Raw genomic sequence first — 21,666 nt, 5'->3', positions numbered from 1 at the left:
ATTAACCTACATACGTGTTTGTCTTTGGAGTGTGGGAGGAAGTCCAAAATCTCGGAGAAAACCTACGCAGTCACGGGGAGAACGTACAAACTCCGTACAGACAACAGCTGTAGTCGGGATCGAACCCGGGTGTCTGGCGCTGTAAGCACTGTAAGGCAGCAACCGTACCGCTGTGCCACCGTGTCACATATCTGGATACAGTGCCAGTGTAAACATAATGTCCTCATATGTATGGGCATTAGTGTAAAGAGCAACATACTGAACCACTACCTCCCACTATAACTGGCAATGGCCCTTCCTTTACACTTGTCAAGTAGTGCAGGAAATAGCAGGCAATACTGAAGAGAGAGAATTTTACGAGAGGCTGCTTCAGGATGTCTCTCTTTAGACCTGGCAGAACAACTGCTTTTACGGACTAATGCCACCTTGACTAAACACCTATTGGCTCCATGACGGCAATAATAAATTTGCTCTTCAGTGTAATCAGGTGTCCAGGGGTATCTACCTGTTTAGAGCAGCAGCCAGGATATGGTGAGCTTCATGCAAGCTTCCTGGATACGTGTTGTTGATTTTTTTTTTTGTTGGAGGACATTTTGAGGGTCATGGCTTCTGCAGGTGGTCATGTGGACACTGAAGAGCCATGCGAGTGGAGTTTCCCACCTGCTATCCCTCTGAGAAGCTTGCAGTCTGTGCGAAAATCGTTTACCTGCTGCATCCAACTCTAGCCAGGACCTCCATGAGACGTTTCTCCTTCTGTTCCTGGTTGTGATAGCCTCGAGTGACTACTATGAAGTGGTTGGACAGGCTAGATGCAGGAAGATTGTTCCCGATGTTGGGGAAGTCCAGGACAAGGGGTTACAGCTTACGAATAGAGGGGAAATCCTTTAAAACCGAGATGAGAAAAACATTTTTCACACAGAGAGTGGAGAATCTGTGGAATTCTCTGCCACAGAAGGTAGTTGAGGCCAGTTCATTGGCTATATTTAAGAGGGAGTTAGATGTGGCCCTTGTAGCTAAAGGGATCAGGGGGTATGGAGAGAAGGCAGGCACGGGATACTGAGTTGGATGATCAGCCATGATCATATTGAATGGCGGTGCAGGCTCGAAGGGCCGAATGGCCTACTCCTGCACCTATGTTCTATGTTTTCTATGAAGATCACCTCATTTTAATTAGCAAGAGGCAACATTCATCGCAATGGTCAAATACTTTAAGCTATAATCTCCAGGCATGGTCATCGCAATGACATCAGCTCCAACTTCATCACGAACAATCAACTTTAAAGCCAGAAGAACTATGATACTTGGACTCGCTTAAGTAAATTGGAAGGGGCCTTGATATGGTTAAGTTGCTGGAAGTTATGATCATCTTGCTTGTTCTAGATCATAGTTAGCTGGGGCTCCTAGTAAACCTACTGGACAACAGTAGTTATTCTATAGCACTGCCCAATTTCACAGGGTGAGAATAAGCATGCACACACTACACTCACAATCACATTACCTGCAGAAGACTATTATCTCGAACAAACAAATTACATCCTTCTATCTCTTTCTGTTACTCCAAGTTAGGCTCTGCTTTGTTTCCGAGTCTCTGGATACTTCCATTGATTAGGACTTGCTTACCAGATGAACTTAGAGAGGGCGACCTTTGAACACTCACCAGCGCAAGTGAAGTTAGAAAGGGATATCCTCTCCACAGGGAAATTTGCATGCAAACTTTTTCAAAGTTATTAATGTAACTCTATTCCATAAATCTCCAATGTACTTAACTACTTTGGTGGTTTGCATGTCATAATAAATCAGCTGATAATTTAGAGCACATTCAGGGAAATGATTTACTCTAAATCGCAATGTAACTTTAAACAATCAACATTCCAAATAGGAAGTTCCTAGAATTTAACTATCAAGAAATGTAATCATAAACAACAGGAAGCTCTGTTGATCAGTCCTCAGTCTCAGCTGAAATGTTGATTCCATCCAAACATGGATGTAATGCAACAACTGACCAGTATCTTTAGCCTAAAAAATTCAAACTTGGACTGGTCCTGATCTTTGCAATATGCCAGTAAAATGGATATTAAGGGCTAGCAATGAAAGCATCAGTCGTGATACTTTCAAAGTCAAATGTCCTGACCACAATCGGATTCATGGTTCAGGAATTAATAAGTTGGAGTCAAGGAGAAATAGGTGGTTAGATTAACAGAATTCTATACAAACCAGACAATGATGCCTCCAGGAAGGGAGGGGAAGCGCAATAATTTCCAAAGAAACCAATGAAAAATGCAAGGGATAATTAAATATTTTTAGTTTTCTTTTACACATTAATACCACCTGCAATAATAAATAAGATTTTTTTTCCATGAGCGAGCAATATAAAACTAAATGAATTTGAACTCAAATTTTTTTAAATTCCTTTCAATGTAGTGCACTTAACGTTAGTCCATTTGAAAATAGTATTTACGCTGTTTAGGTAATGTTAACTCTCTATTAAGTCTTACGTAATGTCTCAGGTAATAACTGTCTTTTAAAGAGCCACCTCAGGTCTTTCATACGTTGATACTTAGAATTATAAAAGGAAGTTCTCATTTGCAATTAACTGTATTCCGCCCATTTCTGTCTTGTTTTGCATGTGTAAAAGTTTTGCCTGTAATAGTAGTGCCCTGTGCCCAAGATGGATACGCTTCCACAAGCACCATTTAAATGTTACACCTGCCATGTGTCTGTACCAAAGTTCAAGTTAACCACATGACGTGTATACTTTCTGGTATGTTTTAAATATTCTTCTCTGAAACTGTTCTCCTTTTTTTCTTTCTTTTTTGTCAACTTTCTGCATTGGCAGAGCATCTTGGATTTGAATTCATGGGTATGGAAAACCATTCATTTTAATCTGCAAATTTAAAAAAAAAAAGCTGCCTTGGATTTCTAGCAACTTCTTTTGCTTTGAAGGGATGATCTGACTGCAGCTGGCCAGTGGTACTAATCCATCCATTACCAAAATAAAGGAGTCCAGTATCTAATGATGACATTGAGCTACAGATAAGCCAAGCTTTTCTATAGCAGCACTCTTTTTGACTAGAGATGAGCTGCAGCTGGCACAGCAGAACTTTAGCCAGATTTATAACTGCTGTAAATAGACAGCATAAAATTGCTGCTTAATTGTTTGACCTATAAATTTCATGTTAGCTCCAGATGTGCGTAAACTTGTGTCATTTGTTAGCTTCTCAATAAGTGAAGCTGATATTTACACTGGAAGACCCATTCTTTGAACTCCAAACTTGGTTTATAACAAAGTTGATTTAACAGTAAATCAAGCAAGGCTGCAGGTCATAATGTTTTTTGCTGAAGTTGCAGCTAATATAAACAATTTTTATGGCATACAGTTAAAAAATTTGAAACGGGCCCAGCTAAGGAAAAAAAAAAATCCAAGCTAAAGTAAATGAAGCTTATTTATTGGGGGAAAATTAAACAGTTTCTTAAACTTGTTCCAATTGTCACTTTGTTAACGTTCGTTTTTGTCCAAGGTAAAATTGCGCAACTGTTCTCAGATTTCAAGACTCACTTGTGTACGCCGATTAACCCTTTGTTCTGAACGTGAAAAATATGATGTCATTACTGCCACTTAATGTTTGCCAATATTAAGTGCAAGAGGATTATAGCAAGACATTAATAACTCAAGTGCCTATTCATTTCTCTCACCTTCAGCAAAATGAGTGCTGCTGACATTTTAATTACTAATCACAAAACAAACTCCAACTCCCATGCCTTGACAGGACACCATTTGTTTTTAGTCTGAAGCATCCCTTCACAGTCTGCTTGCATATTTAATCCCCGATTGTCCCATTCTCTTCTTCAGTAACAAGCATGCTATGCTAGGCTATTGACTTCCTCACTTCCTACCCTTCCATTCCTCCCCTCCCCCACCCCCTGCACCCTGTTACTAGATATTTGTACTAAAACACATTTTTGTCTCCCATTTTTCTGTTGTCTTTTTTACTTCTTCTATATTTCCTTTGCTGAAGTTGACACACCAGTTAGCTACTCTACCTATTGTCAATTTTCCGCCTCTATATTTGGTAGGCCACAGAAAATGTCTTTCAATTAACAACTGAAAGCAATTCTGATAAACAAAAATGTAAATTTCATTCAGAATAACTTTTTCTCCTTTGAAAGTTGAAGAATAATACCTTCATATGGTGTCTTTTTTTTTAATTTGACTGCATATTTTAAACACTTTTGCTTTATATGCGGCTTATAATGAAGGTCCGCAGTCTGTTCTAAGTGTGTTCAAGAGCGTTGATTGTGACTCTGATGGATATTTCCTTCAGCTTATTGCTAGCTATTTTGTAACATTACACTTTATTATATTTGCAAATATATTTCTGCATTTGGAATTAAGATGAGAATTGCTCCAGAGAAGGCTATTCAAATGCATCTGGTGACGGAAGTAAATTGGGTGGTGATTTGTGGTTCATTTCAAATACGATGTTTAACCCTTTTGTATTCTGTGTTTTTGTCAACAGAAGCTGAAGAATTGTATCAAAAGAGAGTCTTGACCATTACTGGCATTTGTGTTGCACTTCTTGTAGTTGGAATTGTGTGTGTAGTGGCATATTGCAAAACAAAGTGAGTTCTTTAAACCTTGCATTAACATTGTAGTTGCCAGCAAAGTTGTTTCTGCACTATTGCAAAATACAGTAATATGTATTTTTCAAATAGAGTTAGTAAATATATTTTCATTCGGATGTTGAAATTTATCATTATGTCACTATCAACCATTGTATATAACGTGCTCAATTTATTGTTCTTTTATAGAAAACAAAGAAAAAAAATGCACAGCCATTTAAGGCAAAATCTTTGTGTAGATCATCAAAATCGAAACCTGGCTAATGGTCCCAACCACCCTGGCCCTCTCCCAGAGGATATTCAAATGGTCGACGTACGTCCTTCCATTTCTAAACTGATTTAAGAAAGTAAATGTGTTTGTAAAGGTTATTTAATGTTAATTCTAGTTATCCTTCAGCATTTGGCTTAAAAGTGAATAGTGAAAAGCCTGGATCGAGTGGATGTGGAGAGGATGTTTCCACTAGTGGGAGAGTCGAGGACCGGAGGGTATAGCCTTAGAATTAAAGGACGTTCCTTTGGGAAGGAGATGAGGAGGAATTTCTTTAAGGGCCTGTCCCACGAACATGCGACTCCATGCGGCAAACGCGACCTAAAGCCCGCAGCTGCCTCGACGCCGTACGCAAGGAGGTCGAGTGAGTGACGTGAAGTTCGAGCGAAGTTGGACGGGCGTATGGCATCGAGGTGGTGCGTACGGCGTCGATGTGGCTGCGCGCCGGCAGGCTGTTGCCGCGCGGAATTTTTGAACACGTTCAGTTTTTCGGAGCCCCGCGCGATGTTGGGACCAGCTCCGCGCAACTTCATACGGCTCCCGCGATCGAAGTGGGACCAGCCCCGCGAGGCCGTACGGCTAAAGCGACCACGTTAGGTCCCGCTTGCCGTATGCAGGCGCATGCTGCTGGGACCGGCATTTAGTCAGAGGGTGGTGAATCTGTGGAATTCATTGCCATAGAAGGCCGTGAAGGCCGTCAATGGATATATTTAAGGCAGAGGTAGATAGATTCTTGATTAGTACGGGTGTCAGGGGTTATGGGGAGAAGGCAGGAGAATGGGGTTAAGAGGGAAAGATTGATTGCCATGATTGAATGGCGGTGTAAACTTGATGGGCCGAATGGCTTAATTCTGCTCCTATCACTTATGAACTGATGAAAGTGTACATACAAAAAGCGTTTTTCATGGTAACAGTTCATCTGGTGACTGTGCAGCCAAGTCATGAACAATGCTGGTTATTTATGTCATTTTGTGCCAATATCTCTCCAATAGGGTGCATCACAGCTTGGTTTGGAAAAGCTCCATTCAAGACCGCAAGAAATTGCAGTGAATTGTGGAAACAGCCCAGACCATCACACAAACCAATTTCCCTTCCATTGACTCCATTTGCACCTCAGGCTGCTTTGAACCCGTCTCACCCTGATCACTCCCTCTTCTCCCCTCTCCCATCAGACAAGAGGTACAGAAACGTGAAAATGCACACCACCAGATTCAGGACAGTTTCTTCTCAGTTTTTATCGGGCAATTGAAATCCTACCAACAACTAGAGAGCAGTCCTGAGCTACTATCTACCTCATTGGAGACCCTCGGACTATCTTTGATCAGACCTTACTGGACTTTATTTTGCACTAACCATTATGCACATTATTCCCATTATCATGTATTTATACACCGTGGATGGCTTTATTGTAATCATGTATAGTCTTGCCACTGACTGGTTAGCACGCAACAACAGCTTTTCACTGTAGACATGACAATAAACTAACCTCAGTGTCATTGGCATGAAATGGCATAAATCAGTGTTACTTTATCCTCCGGAGGCTAATTCACAAAAGAAAATACAATGTGCTTCATTAGGTATAGTGCCACATCAGGAGGGTGGTGGTGATGGGGGTACGGTCATTGGAAAGTCAGGAACTAACATGTTGGAGAAATAATGCAAAACCTAAGAGTTTTGTATCTCATTTGTGACAGGTGATAAAATTCAATATTAGAAGCATAAGTTCATAAGTGATAGGAGCAGAAATAGACCATTCGTCCCATCAAGTAACTTCACCATTCAATCATGGCTGATCTATCTTTCCCTCTTAACCCTGTACTCCTGCCTTCTCCCCATAATCCCTGTACTAATAAGGAATCTTTCTATCTCTGCCTTAAAAATATCCATTGACAGTCTCCACAGCCTTCTGTGGCAACGAATTCCACAGATTCACCACCCTCTGACTGTTGCATCCCCTTCCTAAAGGAACATCCTTTAATTCTGAACTGTGACCTCTAGCCCTGGACTCTCCCACCAGTGGAAACACCTCTTTACTTCCACTTGATCAAAGCAGTGTTGGAAACAGTCAATCAAACAAGTAATTTAAAGTGTTTCAAGGATTACAGTTTTTCTCAATTACTATTGTCATTTTCTAGAAGCTTAAGTAATATTTGCAAGTGTTCTACTTTCAGGAATGTGAGTTCTGCTTTTGCTAATCTGATCAATAAAATTTAGAATTCAGATAATGTTATGATGCCCATTTGGATATTGCTTGAGGGCATCTTCCAATTTTAATTGCTGTATGTCATCAAAATTGCTACATATAATCAATACCTTCCCATTAATGTAAGTGGCTGTGATTCAGCAAACACAGTGATAGTTTCATAGTAATGTGGAGAGGGCTAAGTTGTTGAACTCTTTTGGGAGAACCTTATGACTGTCTCAAAAGTTTGGCACAATGTAAATATTGGACCTAATCACCCATGCTACAATCCCTCATAAATGGTGTCCCAAGAATCCAGCAAATTATCTTAGTTAATATCTGCCTAGACCACTGAAGTTAAATCAGTGAAGACGAACAATCAGCCAGAATTATGTTGAATGTTGCCATACAGAATTTCCTAAAGTATTAATGTGCTGAATATAGTATAATTCCAAATTCAAAACACATTTTATTGTCCAGCTTCAGGCAAAAGATGGAGTAATGAGCCCTGTATTTTAGTCAGGAGAAATACACTAGATTGCCTTTCCTGATTGAGGAATTAATGTGGTTCTTGATACTTTAAACAGGATATGTAATTAGAAAGGAGTGCAAACTGTGTAAATCTGAAAATTATGCAAACTCTCATTACATAGCCAATTGCTTATGTATAACTGGCATTTGTAAACAGACACTAATGGCTGCCTGATGCAAAAAAAAAAAAAAACAAAAAACAAACAGTTATGCCTCTAAATTTGTATTTCATTTTGCGGAAAACTCGAGGACTTGGACACAGCAACAGGATTAGACATAGTCTAAAATATGAGTAATTAACGGGAAATTGTAGCAATGATTAGCATCTTGGTCCATTTTTTTTAATCATCATACTATACAGCTTTGGTCGCAGTCTCCTCAAGTAAATGAAGGGCATGTTACCAACACCCAATCTGTGCCCAGTAATCTATTAAACCTTGTAGCAATCACTTCAGTTGGCAGTGCTTACAGCATCGTACCAACCAGGAACCAAATTCACATTCTGAAAGCCCTGCATGGTTCAAGATCTAGTGAATTGTTAAAAACTTTGGTTAAATACTGGACAAAGGAGGAGACATAACCCTTACTTGTACGTTTAAAAAATAGGGTCAGTGCTATGTTGAAAGGATGAGGATGCCAAGTTTCTGTGATGCCGCTGCTCGGTATATTGGTGAGACTGTAGCTACAAGTGTCTCGCATTTCTGGTTTGTAACAACCCAACATCAATAACAGTAAACAAGGATTGCCTTGAAGGGTTAAGGTGAAATGAATTTTAACCCAACATCAACTAAAAATAAGTTTTCTATAAATGTTAATACAAATGTAAAGGCATAACTGGTATTTACTTTTTATTTAAATCGTGAAGCGATTAATGCCATTGTCATCGAAGGGTACAGAGTTATAGTCATCCAGCACAAAACAAGGCCTCTTCAGCCCACTATGTGCATGCCATCTGTCTTGCCAATCTATACTAATCCCATTTGCCTGCATTTGATCCGTATCCTTCTATGCCTTGGCAATTTAAGTGCCTGTCTAAATGCCTCTCAGACATAACATCTGTCTCCACCATCTTGTGTTCCGGATGTGAACAACTCGTGTGAAAGACTATCCCCTCCTATATTCCCTCTAAAACCTATGCATCTCATTTTAACGCTATGCCTGTTTGCTTTTGATACCCCTGGATGGAAATAGTTTTTGACTATCTATCCTATCTTTGACCTTTCCTATGGATCGGAAAGGTATCGAGGTATATGGGTCAAATATGGATAGGAAATGTTTAGAGGGATACAGGTCAAACACAACCAAATGGGACTATATTAGATGGGCATCGTAGTCAGGATGGACAAGTTGGGCTGAAGAGCCTGTTTCCATGCTGCATGACTCTAAGACGTTCATCATTTTTTACACCTCTACCCAGACACACTTTGGTGTCCTTTGCTCCAGAGAAAAAAGCCCATCCAATCTCTCCTTGTAACTAAACTTTTCCAATTCAGGCAACATCCTGGTGAACCCCTTCTTCCTACTCTATGGGAACAGTGTTCATGTGTTGTAGGTATCAAAATTATTTAATCATTCTAATATTAATGCGCTTATAATTTTGACACACCTGGTTCAGATGAAAATATTGCCTCCTCCCCCACTACGTCACATATTTGGGAATCATCTTGTGAATGTATCTGTTAACAACAAAGAGTGTACAAGGATTCAAGGTTGTTGTTGTGAAATTCACCAAAAGGAACCTATTACATTATTCAAATCATGTTATAAAAAAAGGTTTTGAATGTTAACAACTTTGATTTTTGTGTGTTCCAGTAATTGACAATGGTTTTGTTGGCTAACTAAGTGCTAAGATTATGGGTTGAACAATGTGGATGTTGGTATTTTTGAGACCTACTGATTAACTCTGAAGATGTTTATTTCTCTTTTCCTCATACAGTACATTTCAAAAAATGTTCCGGTCTCTGAACATGTGAGACGGCATGAAACGGAAACGTCATTTTCTGCAAGCCAGCCATCTTCCACATCTCATCACTCTTCTACAACTACACACACATCCAGTCATAGGTAATTAACTAACTAGATAATAACCAGCAAAAACCTGTACTATCCATTACTTGCTAATCTCTTTGTGCTATGATCATCACCTTTTTTTTTGAGTGTTTGGGAGATACAGCATGGTAATAGGCCCTTTGGCCGCTGACCCCATGCCAACCATCAATCACCCATTCATCTATGTTATCTCACTTTAGCAACACTCCACTGAGGGCAATTTACGGAGGCCAATTAATCTACAATCCAAGTGTATGGGAGATGTGGGAGGAAACCAGAGCACCCTGAGGAAACACATGTAGTCACATGGAGAAGGTGCAAACTCCACAGGCAGCACCCGAGGTTAGGGTCGAACCCCTGTCTCTGGCTCAATGAGGGAGCAGTTCTACCAGCTGCACTACAGTGCTGCCCTTTTCACAATGATTTCACTGTTCAACCAGAATTCATTCACTGTTCAACCAGACATATAATTCATATACATATCCAAATATATGAATTGCTGGCAATCACAATATCCAACAGCCAGTAACTGTTAGGTACCTTGGGGCTGAAAATGCAGTTGCAAGTCATTTGAGAGGCTTTGACAGCTTGTAATTTCTGCTTTGACTTTGGAGGAACTGGTCTATGTCAAGATGAGAAGTAAGGTCCTTAATCTACAAGGTGCCAGGAAGTCCTCCAGTGCACTGCACAGATGGAGCTGGACACCTCTCACACCACATTTCTGCAGGTACCTATCCCTTCCCTTGCATGAGAGAGGGAGATGAAGAGCTTTCTGGAGTTGCAACATGTTTGGAAAACTGAGTAGCTTTGAAGATAAGATCAGTCTGCTGGAGATCGGAGTTCTGGCCTTCAATAAATGGTCAGCAGTTGTGTAGGGTGCAATTTGTGGAGACACTGTTTGCTCAGATTCTATCCTCTTACACCTGACTGCACTTTTCTCCCCAAATTTCTCTGATTTGTAGCTGGTGTAAGCGTATCACTCTTACTTGCTCATACACAATGCATTTTTCTCCCACAGACCTCTCTGTTTCGCAGGTGGTGTAAGCGTGGCTCTCTCACTAGCTGTCACCCTGCCCTTGTGCCTTTATACTTTTAGATGGCCAGTGTCATTTTGTTAGGTGGCCGCTTCCGAGCACAGACTGTGAATGAAGACAACCAGACATTTTTATTTGAAAACCCCTCTCAGATCATGACACTATGTTCAGCAAGGTTTGCATGCAGTGAGTGACCAGATACAAGTGGCTTGGAACCACCACAGTAGCAAGGCGACCTCTAGTTCCCAATCCCTCAGTGAGCAAGATTATACACAAGTTCCTCTCCAGAGGACTCTGGTGGGACTTTGGCAGAGTCATTACTAGGCAAATTAGATGGACAGCCTTCTACTCAGTGTATTCTTGCTGTAGACTTTAAACTTTACAGATACAGCTTGGGAACAGGCCCTTCAGCCGACTGTCCACACCGGCAAGCAATCACCCCATGGACTTACACTATCCTACACACTAGGGAAAAATTACAATTTTATCGAAGCCAAGTTGACCAACAGACCTGACTTGAGTGTGGGAGGAAACTGGAGCACCCGGAAGAAACATACAAGCTCCATACAGGCAGCACCCATGGTCAGGATCAAACGTGCTGTAATGCAGCAATTCTACCCCTGCACTACTGTGCCACTCTTGCTGTTGCCTGCCAACTAGCCAAGCCCCACTGCTACCACTCATGGAAAGACAATGCTGGGAGAAGGCCAGCTCTCTGGACATGGATATGTTCGAGATGACACACAGTAGCATTGAAAACTTTTTCAGCCAGGGAGTTGTGAATCTGTGGAATTATCTGCCACAGAAGGCAGTGGAGGCCAATTCACTGGATGTATTCAAGAGAGAGTTAGATATAACTCATAGGGCTAACAATCAAGGGATTATGGGGAGAAAGCAGGAACAGGGTACTGATTCTGGATGATCAGCCATGATCATATTGAATGACAGTGCTGGCTCGAAGTGCAGAATGGCCTATCTTCCTATGTTTCTATGTTGCTATGTCAGTAATGGGTGGGGTCACTCTGACAGGGAAAGGCACACATGGGACTGACATAATTTGGTTAAGAATGGTGGTGCATAAAACATTATGTATTATCATATCTTCCTTGACTGTTGACTATCAGAAAAAACCCATGCATTAATCTCCTCTTCTGCCAATCCTGGAGTCTCAGGTTTCTCAGTTCTGCAAACAATGTGCAAACAATTTATTTTTCCCTTAAGCTGAACGACAGGTCCCTAAATTCTCCATTTAAACCAAGTTCCTCATCACGGTTAGCATTCCAATGAACCTCGTCTGCATCATTCCTTTGGCTTTGACATCCCCTCTGCTATCATATTAAAACAAAGATAGACACAAAAAGCTGGTGCAGCTCAGCGGGTCAGGCAGTATCTCTGGAGAAAAGGAATAGGTGACGTTTCGGGCTGAGACCCTTCTACTGGGTCACCTATTCCGCTAGGTTACTCCTGCTTTTTGTGTCTATCTATGTTTCATAATATGCCTCCTTAACAGGATAACCTGTCCCGTCTACTTTAGGATGATAGGTGCAAAGGCTGAATTTTTTCTTGCTGCCAAGAACTGGTGATTTTGTTACAAAGATGAATCCTCAAGGTCCTTTTTGGCTGCCCTCTCATCAAATCAACATCAAACAAATATTTATTTCATGATTTGGCTGCGTTCTGAAATTCCTAATGCAGCCGTGTGTCAATGGAGCCTCCGCCTCCCTGAATATGATGGATGGTCAGTGTTGTGGCTCAAATTTCCAGCCAAATTGGCATCATGCGGCTTAAACAACTTGTACCACAAGGACCTTTGTTGCAGCAATGACTGGGATAAATAATTGCCCAGTTCGGACTGTTGTGAGGAAATCCTGCAACCCAGATAACTGCTGTGCTGCAGATGCATATTTAATAAAACTACTGATGGAAAATGGATCTGTGCACAGGAGAGGAATCAATGGAAATGGCACGATAGTGGGGATGTTCCTTCATTATCTGATTGAAAGGGGAAATAAGCTCTAAACCCTGTACCTATTTCTCATGCTGCTGTGCTCTTGTGCAATTTTCCTAATGTTTTTCAATGATAACACACTCTGATTTTGCAAATACAATGACTGTGCTTTGGATTTATTATACTATTTGTGTGTTACCTTCATGTTTTTCTTTAATTCATTACACTTCTCCAATCTTAAACCAGCTAACCACATCTGCCACTGACTTGTATCTTGAAGACTATCTTCCAATACTGAAAGCTTCCCAGCATTTCTCTTCCTGGCACTTGTAAAGCAAAATTAGTTCATTTTCTACCTGGTGTTTAGTCATTGCCAACTGAGAATTGTCCTCCTTAGTTGAATTTCAGTGGATTATTAACTCTTGATGAGGGTTAAATGCAAATACATTGAGATTAATATTGATTTTCCAACGTTACTCCAAAATTACAAATTTTAAAGCAATGCATTTTAGTGATTATTTTTAGTAGCTCTTTAAAAATGCTGAGAAATGTGAATGCTCATATTAATCAAATAGAATTTGTCAAGTGCACAGTTGTAAAGCAATTCACATAATATAAAAGATTTTAAATGACATAATGCAAAATTGACTGTGCACAAATCATATTTGATACTCATGGTTCCCTTCAGTTTAACATTATGACAATTGATATGTAGTTCCAGTTGGCTGTAATTCAGAAATATCAATACCCACAATAAATTAAGTCCTTTTCTTAACAGCTGAGTGTTACTGTCCTGGGCACGTTTCCATAAGTAACATGAGACAAATATCTTGCAGTTTCTTCAAGATTACATTATTGGGACATTCTAATTTGTGGCATGCGTAATATGCAACTGTTAATGTGCTCCCACAAATTTTGCAACACGACCAAAAATTACAAAATGTGTTGGAGCACAAATAACGTGTAAATATTGAAAGTAAAATTACAATCATTGTCAGAGACAGATGTGTTTCAACACAGTGTTTCAACATTGTGTGAATCCTTCCTGAGCTCTGGATCGTTTTGAAAATGGAAGATCATATTTGGGATGGAAAAAAAGCTTATTCGAGAAAAAAAGTGAAAATGCTGTATTAACTCAACAGGTCAGGCAGCATTTCTGGAGAACATGGATAGGTGACGTTTTGGGTCTGGATGCTTAGGACCCAATTCAGACCTTAAACGTCACCTATCCATGTTTTCCAGAAACACTGACTTAACTTGTATTTCAAAGACTACCTTGGTGTATTTTCTGAATGGGTTTAGCTGTCAATAATCACTCCTTCTGGCAGTGGGTCTCCCTCCCAACCAAGGTGGAAATACACCCAGCTAACCAAACACAGTTATATTTTAAAATACAGCATATTTAATTCCGAGGAGTAATTTCTGCAGAGGTTATAATTTACAAAGGATTTCCACAACACAAGTAAAATTCTTACAAGACAAGAACAACTTACCAATGAGTTGCAGGTGAACAAATTTTCCGTCAAGGATAAAGGCTCAGGATTGCATTCTGTGTCTTTTCTCGGCAACTCCTAGAGCACTTCCTGTATTCTAACATTAATACAGTTTTTCTAATAATTATATATTAATTAAATAGTTGCAACTAATGATTGATAAAGCCAAGTTGACCGCGCGAAGCAACCTGGTCAGCGTGAGTCTTATCTCAATCTTGATAAGGTTACTGTCCCGTCCCTCTTTTCAGTTTGTGGAACAGGACGGTCATACTCTTAAGGACATCATGGTCGGTCTTGTTTCTCTTGGCAACGTCAGGATGTTGGGCAAAGTGTACTGGTCAGAAGCTTACCTTAATTAACAATAAGCCATTTGAACCAAGGTCAGCTTCTGCTGCTGTACCAAAGATTTGAGGTCAGCATAAGCCCTAGATAGTGAATATTTACTATCATTTACACACCATTTACTTGGGTGGTAGAGTTGCTGCCTTACTGCAGAAACCCGGTTTCAATTCCAACTATGGGTGTTGTCTGAACGAAGTTTGTATGTTGTCCCCGTGACCTGCGTGGGTTTTCTCCAGGTGCTCCGGTTTCCACCCATACTCCAAAGACGTACAGTTTTGTAGGCTAATTGGCTTTGGGAAATAAAATAGTAAATTGCCCCTAGTGCGTAGGATAATGTTAGAATGCGGGGATCGTTGGTCAGCGTGAACTTGGTGGACCGAAGGGCCTATTTCCGTGCTGTATCTCAAAACCATTTACTTAAGTTTTTTCTCTTCCTTTCATGTACATTTAGAAGCTCTTACTGTCTATGTCTATATTTATTTTTTTCTATATACTACTTTTTTTCCCCTCAGACTATTTTCGCCTTTGTTATTATCTTTCTAGCCATCCTTTGCTTCTCTTAAAAGTTCTCAATCTTCTGGCCTATCCCTTACTTTGCAACAATGGTTGCCTTCCCTTGAATGTAAAAAAACATCCCTAACCGAGCCAAGATGGATTAATCTTATCATGGAGCTTGTATTTCTCAACGAAATATATTTTTGTTCAGAATTAAGAAATATTTTCCTTAAATGTCTACCAGTACTTTTCAATTGTCTCACACTTTAATGTGACTTTTTCCATAGAAATGGAAACAATTCATGGGGCGTAGAGCAATCTGACAGTGTTACTTCAGAAATGCATTCGGGTATGATGACCTCGTCTTTGGAAACAAGCAAATGTAACAGTCCCATGGATGCACAAGGCAGATTAAGTGCAGTTTGTGGTTATCAGGACACAAGACACCCAATCTTCCATTGCAGAGACTCAGTGGATTCTCTCAGAGACTCACCTCACAGCGACAGGTATAAATTAACCATTTTGCAAATGAAATTGTGTTCTTTGTATATATTTACTTGAGTCACAATTAGTCCTTAACTTGACCGATTCCAACAAGAGTCTGAGCTATAGGGAGAGGTTGAGCAGGCTGGGTCTCTATTCCTTAGAGCGCAGGAGGATTGAGGGGTGATCTTATAGAGGTGTATAAAATCATGAGAGGAATAGCTCGGGTAGATGCACAGAGACTCTTGCCCAGAGTAGCAGAATCGAGAACCACAGGACATAGGTTTAAGGTGAAGGGGAAAGATTTATTAAGAATCTGAGGGGTAACTTTTTCAACACAAAGGTGTATGAGTGTATGGAACAAGCTGCCAGAGGAGGTAGGTACACAAAATTACTGGAGAAACTCAGCGGGTGCAGCAGCATCTATGGAGCGAAGGAAATAGGCGACGTTTCGGGCCGAAACCCTTCTTCAGACTGATGGGGGGTGGGGGGGGAGAAGGAAGGAAAAGGGGAGGAGGAGGAGCCCGAGGGCGGGCGGATGGGAGGGTGGGAGGAGACAGCTCGAGGGTTAAGGAAGGGGAGGAGACAGGAAGGGCTAGCAAAATTGGGAGAATTCAATGTTAATGCCATCCGGACGCAAGGTCCCCAGGCGGAATATGAGGTGCTGTTCCTCCAATTTCCGCTGTTACTCACTCTGGCAATGGAGGAGACCCAGGACAGAGAGGTCGGATTGGGAATGGGAGGGGGAGTTGAAGTGCTGAGCCACCGGGAGATCAGGTTGGTTATTGCAGACTGAGCGGAGGTGTTCGGCGAAACGATCGCCCAACCTATGCTTAGTCTCCCCGATGTAAATCAGCTGACATCTAGAGCAGCGGATGCAGTAGATGAGGTTGGAGGAGATGCAGGTGAACCTTTCTACTCCACTGCCAGAGGAGGTAGTTGAGGCAGGGACTATTGCAACGTTTAAGAAACAATTAGACAGGTATATGCATAGGACAGGTTTACAGGGATATGTGCCAAACGCAGACAGGTGGGACTAGTGTAGATGGGACGATGGCAGGTGTAGTCAATTTGGGCCGAAGAGCTTGTTTCCACACTCTATGACTTAATTGTAGTGGAAATGTACTGAAATGGCCTTACAGTTAGTAGGATTAGGACATGGTTTATCTGGGCTGGAACTCTATGAAAGGATCTGCCTGATCCTGTCCGATCAACCATAGAAAGGCCAGGCAGAATATCTTCAGTTGGTTGTATTCCACCAGAAATTTAAACCTGGTCTCCCCAGTTACATACGCTAATATCAGAAGTAGTAATTCTCGCATAAAATGACCAAGTTGTGTTTTGCTCCCCACATTCCCACCAGCTGTTGGTGAGATTTAGTTTAGAGATACAGCATGGAAACAGGTCCCTTGACCCACCGAGTCCACGCCGACTATCAATCACCCATGCACTAGTTCTATCCTACACACCAGGGAAAATTTACAGAAGCCAATTAACCTACAAACCCACATATCTTTTGAATATAGGAGGAAACCGGAACATCCGGAGGAAACCCATGGGAGAATGTACAAACTCCGTACAGACAGTAGCCATAGTCAGGATTGAACGCCGGTCTCCGGTGTTGTAATGCTGCAAGGTTATGCAGTTAATCTCTTAACACAGGATCTCAGTGGCAGGAAAATATTCGGCTCAATAGAAGTGAAGGATTGCAGTTCTTCCCCCACTAAACAATAAATGAATAACTTCCAAAGCCCTACGTATTGAAGACTCTTCCTCCCACCAGGTTGCTATAGAGTGGGAGGCAATACATTGTGACAAACAGACTGCAGCTGGACTCCTGGAACACACAAACTTGTATATTTACTCTGTCGAAATGTTTTTTTTTTTTTTAAAAGCTTTTCTATGAAACTAAGATACTTCTACATACCAAATTAAAATTGCTATTAAGTGCATACTCCAAGTGCTCGATTTTGTTGTTAAACATTGGAACCTGTACATTTTTGATTGAAATCAATCTGATGTTATGCAACATTTTTTTTTTTTAAGTACATTTTATTATTTGAGAAATTGGCAGAGAAATACATTTTTTCCAGTGTGTTAACCAAGAACCTGCAGTTTCCACGGTGATTAAGTATAACCAATGGACAGAATTAATTATTATTGTTGCGTTTTTGTTATATGTATTTTTCACATATTGGTTCCTAATCCTGCACCCCAAGACATGAATTAATGACCCTACTCGTCTGATGCGTGTCTTGATAAACATCTCCACTGTCTACAATACCAACTGCTTCTGTGTCCCATATATTTTGATCATTTGGCTCATTTATTTTCCAGGAGCCTAATTTAGATTGGTTTGTCAAAACATAATACTCTACTTTTCTATTTACCACATCACACAAGAACCACCCTTGCTTTTCAGTGAAGCCAGAAGTTTCCAATGCTGTCTAATTGTCCCTGAATGCAAGATTCCTCCTAATCTTCCACACTTTTTTTTACACAGTTCTATTAATATTCGACTATCAGAAGATTACAAATTCCCAGTGCAGCACAAGATTACATGTAAAGTAACATAGTTCACATTCAATCCTTAATTCACATTTTCCAACACTTAAAGCAATATATATTCGAAAATATGAAAGCCAGTCAGCTGTTATACTGCATATTTACTGAATAAATATGCTGCTCATCTAAGAAACTGGCAGTGAAATACATTTGTCAGCAAGTTTATTGGAAAATGACAGGTTCTGCTGGATATTGCGAACTCTGTTTATCATCTTTGTACACTTGGTTGTTTGGTAAAATGTTAGTAGCCATGGACCTGATTTTGAAGCACAATTGCAGATGAGAGCATGTAGAATCTTACATTTAATGTTATTTTTGTCACGTGCACCGAGGCACAATGAAATTATTTGTTTTGTATGCTATCCGATCAGATAAACCATACATAAATGCAAACAAGTCCATCTCACATATAATGGGTGGAGCAATGGGGAAGATACAGAATGCAGAATATAGTTCCATGTGGTTTAACATACCAGTTCCATTAGTAAAGTCCAATGTCTGCAATGGGGGGGGGGGGGGGGGGGGGGGGGGGGGGGGGGCATGAACTGGACAGTACCCTAGCTTATGGAAGCAGCTATATTATCTTCATAGTTAAGGATACGTTTGAATTGATAAATTGAATGTAAGTTCACTGTGCACGTTCACTACTGTAGACTGAGCACCTATCAGAGTTCTAAAGGGGTAGTTTCTTAACAATGACACAGGTTAAAGGAAAACACCTTGCGAAATAATTTCTCATGATTAATTAACATAGAATGATTTAATTGCATCACAGCACTGGAGACCCAGGTTCAATCCCGACTACGGATGCTGTCTGTGTGGAGTTTGTACATTCTCCCTGCGACCATCTGAGTTTTCTCTGGGTGCTCCGGTTTCCTCCCACATTCCAAATGTGCGCAGGTTTGTTGGTTAATTGGCTTATGTAAATTGAGAAGCAGGACCTCATTAAGTGGTATTGAAATTCCTATTGATATTAAGTGGGATAACATAGAACTAGTGTACGGGTGATCGATGGTTTGTGTGGGCCAAATGGGCCTATTTCCACGCTGTACCTTGAAACTAAATTGTATCCATTGAAACCACATTGCATTATTTTAAGTACTGATACTATATATTCTCTCTAGGTATGTGTCTGCCCTCACAACGCCAGCCCGGTTATCACCTGTTGATTTACATTACTCCCTCCCTTCATATGCACCTGGTTTCGAGGTATCGTCACAGGGATCTACCCATGCAACGTCAATGCCTCCAGCAGTGGTGGGTTATTTGATAGAAGACGAGCAGCCTTTGTTGAGAAGATATCACAAGCACCATCAAGACAACCTGAAGCACGACCTCTACAAACAGCGCCGCAGCTATCTTCACGACAGCTTTGGGAGTCTACCCCCTAGTCCAGCAAGAATGGTAGAAGATGATGAATACGAGACAACACAAGAGTATATCCCAGCACATGATCAACCAAAGAAAATGGCAAACAGCAGCAGAAGATGGAGGAAAACAAAACCAAATGGTCACATTTCTCACAGAGCTGAATGCGACTGTGATTCAAACTCAGAAAGCTGCTGCTCTGACGTGGATTCTGACGGTGAGAAAATAGGAGAGCGTACACCTTTCTTAAACCCTCAGAACCCTCCAGCAGCAAACACAGAAACAGCTTCAGCATTCTGGCCTTCTGATAGCAGGACTTACTCATCCAATAGACACAATGTACGGGAGGACTTGCACACCCGTGCAACGCGTGTAAAATCAAATCAAGATTCACACCCTGTGTAAATGCCATAGATCTGCAACTGTAAAAATATTTTATTTTATATAATTATCAAATATTCTAAAATTAAATTAAACATTTTATTTTCATTTTAGCAAAGTTGTCTTACAGCTACAGGAAAGTCTTTTATAGGGAAAACATGTATTTATATGTAAAATATGATTTACAGTTAAAACAATGATGGTGTGCCAATTTTTCACATCATAAATAGAATAATATTGTGGTGCCTTTTGCTGTATGCTGATACCAGATTTCCTGCTGATGTTTCAGTTTTGTAGTGTTTCTATCTTGGACTCATTATAATTATACGCCCTTCATTATTTTTTTTAACCACAGACTCTGTTACATTTGGACAGTTATAATATCTTTGAGTTTAGGACACAGCCATCTGTGTACCGTCTATGTACTGATTCCTAAACCATCACGTAACATTCTGGCTGAACTCAATTCTTAAATTTGTTTGACTGGGAGGACTGAATATAATATCTATTTTTCTGACTCCTAACAGATTAATAAATATTTTTTACTCTTTAGAAGAAATTGATGAAGATTAGATTAATGCTTGTAGTCTTTCTCAGCCTATTAAATTACTTACTGAGGGTAAGGTACCATGCCACCAGATGACAGTCATTTTCCCTGCATCCATTCTAATGAATTTTTATGTTGCAGAAACAATCAAAGGTCATTACATGACATAACATTCAGACATCACTAAAGAGTCTGCAACATTTGCAGTTATTTCGTTTTCTTTATGAGTTTTCTTCAGAAAAATAGAAATGCACCATTTGACAACTAAAAAAAAAAATCAATCACTTCATTTTAACGTTATTTTCAAGTATCAGTAATTAGAAAATGGTCAGATTGGAAACTGGAAATTAATAAGCAGCAACTTTGTGGTATTTGTTTTTGATGGAATTTTTGCAACATGTTTTTGCATGTCTTTACCACTCCAAATGGACTGATGCATGGGAAGCTAGGAATGAGAGATTTAACATGTTTTTAAATGAACTGCATAACTTTTCATTTATTGTCCCTTTTAGTGCAGGTTTATTATGGGTTCTGCAAATCTTTTATTGGTACATTTCAACTGTTTGCCATGCAGGGCTGTGAAATATGGAATTAGCATTGTCCATTTTGAAATAAAACCTATATTCTTTACTTTCAATGAACCCCAATGCTTGTGTAAAAACACTGCATGCCAAGTAGCGTATTGCCTTAATCACAGGACTGAGCAAATGTAGTGCTAACAACACCTTGAAGATGGAGTCGTAGGTAGATAGGGTGGTCAAAAGACATTTGGCACATTGGCCTTCATCAGTCTGAGTATAGAAGTAGGAAGGTCATGCTGCGTTATAAGATGTTGGTGGGGCCGCATTTAGAGTAATGTGTTCAGTTCTGGGCACCGTGTTATAGGAAAGATGTTGTCAAGTTGGAAAGGGTGCAGAGAAGATTTACGAGGATGTTGCCAGGTCTCGAGGATCTGAGCTCGAGGGAGGTTGAGTAGGCTGGGACTCTATTCCTTGGAGCACAGGAGGATGAGGGGTGATCTTATACAGGTGTATAAAATCATAAGAGGAATAGACCGGGTAGATGCACAGAGTCTCTTGCCCAGAGTAGGGGAAATCGAGGACCAGAGAACAAAGGTGAAGGGGAAAATATTTAATAGGAATCTGAGGGGTAACCTTTTCACACAACGTGTGGTGGGTGTAAGGAAAACGCTGCCAGAGGAGGTAGCTGAGGGAGGGACTATCGCAACGGGAAAAAAAATCGGTGGGCGGCGCGACTTTCGTCAGCAGCGGCCTCTGCAGTCCGTCTGTATTTTTATTATTTTTGTCTCGTTTCTATGTAGTTTTTATTTATTTTTTTTGTCGGGGTATGTGTGTGGGGG

General features: G+C 40.5%; 1 protein-coding gene across 5 annotated transcripts in view; it reads left to right on the top strand.

Annotated features, from left to right (window-relative positions):
* Positions 1-20,943, top strand: part of nrg2a (neuregulin 2a) — a 564,112-nt gene extending 543,169 nt beyond the window's left edge. For 3 of the 5 annotated variants that reach the window (XM_055643098.1, XM_055643096.1, XM_055643100.1), the window contains exons 6-10: positions 4,518-4,620; positions 4,810-4,933; positions 9,538-9,665; positions 15,250-15,468; positions 19,135-20,943. In XM_055643098.1, coding sequence (XP_055499073.1) covers positions 4,518-4,620; positions 4,810-4,933; positions 9,538-9,665; positions 15,250-15,468; positions 19,135-19,783 — 1,223 coding nt within the window. In that variant the 3' untranslated portion in view covers positions 19,784-20,943. The remainder of the gene's footprint in view (positions 1-4,517; positions 4,621-4,809; positions 4,934-9,537; positions 9,666-15,249; positions 15,469-19,134) is intronic. The other 2 variants (XM_055643101.1, XM_055643099.1) reach the window with 1 other exon arrangement.
* Positions 20,944-21,666: the final 723 nt, after the last annotated feature.

Source organism: Leucoraja erinacea, chromosome 11 (genome assembly GCF_028641065.1).
Source record: "Leucoraja erinacea ecotype New England chromosome 11, Leri_hhj_1, whole genome shotgun sequence".
NCBI classification, from domain to species: Eukaryota; Metazoa; Chordata; class Chondrichthyes; order Rajiformes; family Rajidae; genus Leucoraja; species Leucoraja erinaceus.
The sequence above is the reverse complement of the archived record's forward strand: the minus strand, read 5'-3'. Positions and strand labels throughout refer to the sequence as shown.